Source organism: Branchiostoma belcheri, unplaced genomic scaffold, assembly GCF_001625305.1.
Source record: "Branchiostoma belcheri isolate BF01 breed outbred unplaced genomic scaffold, Haploidv18h27 scaffold16, whole genome shotgun sequence".
NCBI lineage: Eukaryota > Metazoa > Chordata > Leptocardii > Amphioxiformes > Branchiostomatidae > Branchiostoma > Branchiostoma belcheri.
The window spans coordinates 383,447-391,301 of NW_017803046.1; the positions used below are offsets into that span (position 1 = coordinate 383,447).

Here is a 7,855-nt window from a genome sequence, read left to right on the forward strand (position 1 = left end):
TGGCACTCAAGGTATAGGATAAAAAGCCAGCATCTCCTCGGAGTAAAACCCACCCACAAAAGCCAACGAGATTAATGATCTGTTCCACAACTCCCTCGAAATAGGGGTGTTTTGTGATGAAATACTTTTTACCCTATAAAACTAAACAAATAAACAACGTGCATCATCTCGCTTATATAAGCAGACGGCATGCCAAACTGCACATCAAAGCAGCCAACGGATCGTGAGCTACAGCTGCGAACACAAAAAAAAATCCAACCGAAGGTCACTGACCTCCTTCAAGGAGTAATTATTGTTCTGCCCATGTCTAGGAGCTTGGAAAATATGATAAGACAATAGGACTCACGGAAGGAGCAATGTTTTCCCTCGTATCCCGTCCCGGCACACACACACCATGACCGGTACCAGTCCTGCCGACACAGCCCGCCATGTTGGCACCGGTTCGCCCTCCCACAAAAGTCCCGGATGTTGCAGTTGTCCATGATGATGCCGTGACTGTCTGAACTGGTCATCATGCTCAGAACGTCAAGGTCATCGCCATTGAACTCGATCTCCTTCATGCAACCAACGAATCCTGAAAGATCCAGAATATGAGATTATTTCATGATGTCGCGTCCTTCGTCTATCCTAAAGTATCATCCTATGACCCATTTCAATTCGATTGTACACCCACACGTTCTTAAAGGCATCCGATGTGACTTTAGGGCGACAAAACTGGATTTTCAAAGTGACTTGGCTATTTTCAGACAAAAAGGGTACATTTTGGTTCCTTTCTCCTATCAAGCAAATGACCTGAAATTTTCTATAAGATTTGCCCTTTACTATCATCATTCATTTCAGGATAGGGAGGAAGATGGAGTGAAATATGCTGCATTTGCTCCCGAGACTTTCTAGTTAACAATATTATTTTCTCCAATTTAAGCTGGAGCTCAAGTTTACTGCATACACTATAGACGTCTAAGGGGCAGAGCCTTGCGTATTTTGCGTGTCCAAGGGCGATTCCTCAAGCCGCCGTAATCCCTGTTAGGGGAGTTCTCCCAAATAATGATGGAAAGAAGAAGCCCTCCTACCTACCCCGGTGGGCCCTTTCTGACGCAAGTAGAAGGTAGAATGCATCATTTTCGGTGCGCTTGTCTATGTGTCATCGTCAAGATGACGGGTGAGCCCTAATTGTGCTTTGTGTGTGTGTGTGGAAAACTTTGCACAGAGTTTCATAAGCGTTTGTCATGCAGCTCCCGTCAGCTGAAAACTCGGACATTGGTATTCTACAATGGAGTACCGTCATTGAGCAGAGCACGCTTGTTGTTTCAGTGAGAGGTTTTCTAAATAGCTTTTGAAAATAAAAAAAAAGCAAGAAAGAAAGAAATGCCCTGGGAAATTTATTCAAAAGAGCTTGTTTGCTTTCCAGCAACATGAATTTGCCAATATTGTGTTTTCGATAAAAATGAAGATGAGTGTCATTTTTGTTGACTGTGCATTGTGAGAGGGATATCCTCTATCGTTTTATAGAAGATACATTTCCCATATTTCGACATTAAGATAAACGTATTCTTTATGCATATGGAATCAGACAAACTATGTATTATAAGTTACATATGTTTGTTCATTTATCTACAACTGTCTACAACTCCACCCAGGTGTGAATGGGTACCTAACTTCGGATGGGGAAAGTCGTATTGAGGTCACCTGGTGGTGCCGAATGGCAGCCGCACAGACCCTTGCGACAGTGTGTGTTGTATGTATCATATGTATTATGTGATTGTAAACCCTGCATCAATTCAGCGCTATAAAAAGGCTGCGATTGCACGGGTTATGTTTGGTCAATAAACCATTTTAAAAATGGACTCGAATGTTGCTTACCGACTCCGTCGCCCTGTTGGCCCGCCCCAATGGTTAGAGCACCCCGTCTGGTGAAGTATCCGTCCAGATCACGGTCCACCCTCCTCCCGTCTACCACCAACTTCGCGTGACTGCAACCACAGAAGTTCGCGTTAAAAAACATCCAATGTGCAGAAATATTCTGATTAACGCAATCTTTAGGATATTGACACATACTTCTTCACATTAGCACATTTCAATCAGTATTTCATACTTTTGGTATTCAGAACTGCAGAAGCAAGCCCAGAGATGAGTCCTTTATTTTATAGGTGGTACCCTACAAATCAGCCAAGGACCCTTCCAGTAACCATTTTCCGTCAGAATTTTGGGAATTGTTGCTCCATGAGGGCCAATGTACATTGGGATAGTGTGGTTTCAACTCAGTATGTCGATAGGTGAATTTAAAAAATCGGGTTTCGAAGCCTTTTAAAAACTGCATTGGCCATGTCATACATTCAGAACCTTTACAACTTTTAACTACCAAACACAAAAGTTATGGAAAAGGTGGGACATTACGACCTCCATGGTGTACAAAAGAGAAGCCAAACACTTCAGATATAGTCCCAGACAATTAATTTTTTGTACTATTTGTCTACCTTTTATGGCCTGCTTCGAGCTTAATTTGTTCATGATATTTCTAATTAGCCTTCGCGCAGAAATGTGCAATATCATTATAATATTACAGATTTAATAATATTTTACGTAGAATTCTACGCTCAGAAATTCGTCAGAAACACACATGGAAGCATATGCATCAAGAGCTGACCACCACTGACAGCGTGGGTTTAAGAACAGTAAAATTGAGCCAAATGGGGAGAATAATTGACCAGGGGAGCTAAGCTACCGTGGAGTTCATTTGCCAGCGCCGTTAGCTAGGGGGGAAATAACCCTTTAGCAGACCTAGGACGTCCTTGCGCAGACTGACTCTCCTGGCCAACTAGTTCCATTTTTTTTACCGAATTTTACTAGTTCCAGTACTTGGCCTTTCTCAGCACTGGAACTCCAGTGCTGAGAAAGTCTCAGCTCTGGTGTTCCAGTGCTGAGAAAAGAGGGCGTTACTTTTGTATATCTGCCTATCAGTATCCCGTAGGAAGGCCTGGTGGAGGCTAGAAGGTACCTACTTGGCGACGAATTCGACTTGAACGGTGTGCCAGGCGTTGTCGTTGAGAGGCCCCTCCCCCACCACCAGCACGGCGGTACCAGGTGTGGACAGGTACGGCATGGACGCGATGGGCGCTACCAGGTCGTCTGGGCGGGACACCCCCACCTCCAGGTGGACTCGTCCATCCCTTAAACGGACCTGTCAGATCAATCAATCAATCAACATCATCCAAATATTACATAATACAATGTGAAAGTCGACGTGTTTCCACATCTTTAGCTTGTGATGCTTCAGTTTAACATAGACCTGAACTGATCCTCCGACAATGTACGTACCCATATGCCTTTTCCAGCGATGTCGTCTATCTCGATGGGTGCGGAGACGAGGATGCCAAAATCGCGCAGGGTTCGGAACCGGAAGCCCAGACGGACATTTCTAGGGTCCCATCTCTGTAAGAATCAAACAGCATACTGTATCTACACCATTAAAGTATCCAGTGCAATTTCAGGGCGGCAAATAAAAAAAAAATATGGATGACGAAATCTACTTCATATTGACATTTACTGCCGTTTTTTTCTTATCATACTCTCGTTATCATTTCATATTTAGAGGTACGTAAGGGTTCTCTATATTTTTGGGTACTAACAATAATAACAATTTACCGAAGGAAAACATATTGTTTTTTTCTATGTTTCCTCTTCTTCTCCAATCAATAAGGTCAATGACCTGAACCAGACGTCTGTCACCATGGTAACTAGTGTTGGGTTATCATTGCAATTTTATAGCAGGAGAGATTTAGACTCCTGTCTGATCCTATATGAATGTGTTTGAGTAAGAATTAACAGACCAGACCATATGCAAAGGTGAACATTATGCATTTGCTTTGCAAATGTAACCTTTCGAATTTTCTTTAATTTTCAATTTACTTCATTTTCAAAGTGCGAATATAACAATAAATAAACAACCAAACAAATATTACCTGTATAGATAAGTAGGTCTCGCTGGTGGGGAAGGTGAAGGGGACGACCGGGTCCTGTTCCCGGCAGGTGAGGTCAGGCACGCCGCCGATGTGAGACACCGTGTGGTCACTCAGGTGTTCCAGAACCGACACGTGGTTCCAGTACACGCTGCGCATGCACCCTATCATGTTGGCCACGGTATCTATACCTGGACATGGGCAAGGGAGCCGAGAATCAAAATCAGATGTTTTTTGTGTGGTTTTCATGATAGTTTTAGTCATTATGAAGCAAGTTTAAACTGTAATTTCCAACACCGAAATTGGAATTTGCCGAATTTTCGACTGTTTTAATCCAGTCTTTGTTAAGGAATAAGCAATCCACCACTTCTTTGACGTCATGTTATGCAGATGACACACGTACACGTGACTCACTGGATCATGTAGTCTGAAGAATGTTGCAAAAAGTCTGTGGCGTCCCCCGTCTTGGCTGTAATGCCTGTCTACAGTGCGTCAACAAAGACGGGGGGCGCTACAGACTTTCTGCAAGGTGAGATCCACTGCTCACCAAATCACGTGTATCATCAGTGACACGTCACAGAAGCGGCGGATTGCTCCTTCGGAATTTGGACACTCACAGAGACAATCCAATAACAATACCTCCACTTTTCATGGAGGTAACAAAATGTACAACTGACCGGTTAGCTGTTGGTGGTCCCCGACACTCCCAAAATGCACCGCGCGCTCTATCCGCAGGTGGAAGGACGGTAGGTATACGCCGTCCGCCTGGAGGGTCTGCGCAGGCGCGGAGTCCACTGCCATTGACACTTCTGGACCACTGTGCATGATCACTAACGTGTGCCACCTGAAAATGATGATATTGTACATGTCAAATTACCGGTGATGGTTGTTTGTATATTGAATACTGTTTAAAACTAGAAAGGTGACATTTGCAAAGCAAACAATGCGTAATGTTTACTTTCAAATGGCCTAGCCTAACAAACAACGTCCGGCTAGTGTTCGGGAGGCCAAATTCATGAATGCTTGATGTACCTCAGGTGACATGTATAATTAGAGTAGATTGCCTCTTCATATCTTATCACATAGCATATCTAACAGGTGATTCAAACCTTACGCAAGGTAACTTGACCTTTCTACTGACAACTTTGATCAATCAATCTCTGCCAGACATACATTCATTTATATAAGTGACAATTGCAGAATATGTACTATTTAACTGTGTAAAATAGACTTTCGTTAAAGAATTGTTGTTATATCGTTTTAGATATTGTGTCAGTTGCAAACAGAGAAAAAAGCAAAGAAATAAAGTTACCATAATGCCAAAATACCAAAGCATCATAAATACTGAAGAAAAAGATTTTTTAATGTTAAAAAATTAAAAAAGAAATTTGAAAAATGAAGAAAAAATTTCAAAAGAAATTAAAAAAAATTACAAATAAAAAAAAGATTATCTAAAATTAAAAGATTTAATTTTTTTTCGATTTAAAAATGCCTAATACCTGTTGTCGTCCACCCTCTCTGCAGACGTCAGGCTCATGGGCCGGTCCCCGAAGTCGATGGTAAAGACGGCGTGACCCTGCCGCACGCTCCCCATGATGTAGTTCCGGGTCGGGTGGAGGCCGAAGCCGAAGAAAAGTGTCCCGGTCTGTTGTTGGGTCTGTTTTAGAAGAAGAAGAACTTTATTGCACGACAATTGTACAAGGTATAATGTGTGGTAACGATTATTGAACATAGTACAAAAAGAAAAGGATATAGAATGAAAATTAACATCCTAATTACTAAACATCAAGAGATAATACAGTATACAATCAAAATCAAATCATGAGTTTCGGCATTATTCCTAATAACAAAACAATATTTTATGTATTTACCTATTTTCTACTGGAAACGTTTGAAATAACCCAAAAAAGCCACGTGGATCAAGAATACAAGTTGGTTAAGAAACTTAAAGAAATTCAACCCAAGTGATGAACCGGGACGAGAGGGGGATAGAAACTTAGCCATGTGTGGGATTGTGTTCTCGACGCAAAAGCGCCACCTACATAGGCTACATATAGTGGCGAGAACAGTACTCCAGTCAGAAGCTCTGAGGGAGATGTCTGATACACATCGAAACGTATACGTAAGCAAGGCAATACAAAATCCCTGGTTGTGCAGACGAAAATTCCAATATCCATACCCCTACTCAATTTCCAATTAGTATGCAAATAAAAATTCCGATTTGCAAGTAAAACCGTTATCGTAGTTTCTGCATCAACTCAAAGGTTGACTTACGATGGAGTTTTTTTTAGTTATGTCCAACTTCTGAGGGTCGGATTTAAAACATAAATATTTCGGGATCATCTCACTTGAGACAAAAGCTTCGCCCCTGTGGCGTTGCCTTTTGCACGACTTTTATCGTCATCTCTATGGATCAGGTCTTAACGTTCCATTTAACGAGTTTACATTTGGCGCCGCAAAGCCCCTCTGATCTGGGACAAAGTCTCCTTGGCGTCATCATTCTACCGGATAAGATACTACCACGATAGTAGAAATATTTCAAACACTCCGGGCGCCGGGAAAATTCATATTTCATATGCTGGATCATTCATTTTTATGTGAGTTTCGTTGACAGATGCGTAGTAGGGACAGTTAAGGCACTAAGCTACCCTACATGTAGCCTGCCTCTAGCACATTTAGATTAAGTACCACAATCAATCATGTACACCAAAACTATCTCAGGCAACAATCAAATAGGGGAGATAGAGCTATTTATAGAGATGATAAAGTATGATTTAATAGAGGGTGACAGTCGTGTGACAAAAAAAATATAAGTCCTGAGGCAAGGCACCTGGCAGTGGTCAAAATCCAGATTCGTTTCATGAACTTCAAGGTAACTGCTTTGAATAAACGCGGTTCGTAAGAATTAACTCCATGTCTCATTCCCGTATATTCACTATAATATCATTTTCTTTTCAAACACACGTTTTTAACAGACATAAGTTTTCTTCATTTGGTTGCACAATTGTCTGCTTAGATTTTCTATCTATTCATCAATGTCTATATCTATGTCGATGTCAATAAATATATCTTAGTCGACTTCTTTCTCATTGAGATCATATGATGTTATTATGTTTACCGAAGGAAAACAAACTGTTTTTGCTCTGTTTCTTTTCCGTTCTAAACAATGTCCTCTGACCTGGTCAATGACCTAAACCAGACCGTCTCTCACCATGGTAACTGGTGTTGGGTTACATCATGTTGCAATTTTATAGTAGGAGGGATTTAGACTCCTGTCTGACCAAATATATGGATGTATTTCAGTAAGAATTAACATAACAGACTATATGCGAAGGTAAACATTATGCATTTGCTTTGCAAATGTTACCTTCCTAGAATTTTTGTTACTTTATGTTTGGGTCTTCCCCATAGGAGTTTTTGAAAAGCGCGTGCCGGCGATAACCACTTCCTGATCAAATAAATGAAATAAAAAAAATACTAGTACCTTAAACTGCAGACTTATCCTGTTGACGAGTCGATCCAATTCGTTCTCCTTGACAAACTCCACGTAGTTGTTCCCCTTCAGAAGTACTTCCGTGATTTCTACACAAAACAAGAATTCAGAGATCTCAGACCTGTATGAAATATTTTGCATCTTGCGTGATAGTGACTGTGTCCTCTTTTCGTTTACCATGGTGTGTTTTCTTTCACAACACCGCCTGTGAGCTGTATGTGATGTATCGAAAAACACCGAGCGCTACCAGATATAGATGTGATCAATGACTTTCTCTCTTTCGGAAAGACTGAGCCCATGCAGAAACACACACACTCGGAGAGAGAGAGAGAGAGAGAGAGAGAGAGAGAGAGAGAGAGAGAGAGAGAGAGAGAGAGAGAGAGAGAGAACGTACGTAACGTACGTA

The 7,855-nt window shown here is 41.5% G+C and overlaps 1 protein-coding gene across 1 annotated transcript in view; it reads right to left on the reverse strand.

Annotated features, from left to right (window-relative positions):
• Positions 1 to 7,855, reverse strand: part of LOC109466128 (contactin-associated protein-like 3B) — a 49,356-nt gene that overhangs the window by 34,195 nt on the left and 7,306 nt on the right. Inside the window, exons 7-9 of the mRNA XM_019763767.1 lie at positions 7,441 to 7,538; positions 5,456 to 5,613; positions 4,715 to 4,800 (exon numbers count right to left, since the gene is read on the reverse strand). Coding sequence (XP_019619326.1) covers positions 4,715 to 4,800; positions 5,456 to 5,613; positions 7,441 to 7,538 — 342 coding nt within the window. The remainder of the gene's footprint in view (positions 1 to 4,714; positions 4,801 to 5,455; positions 5,614 to 7,440; positions 7,539 to 7,855) is intronic.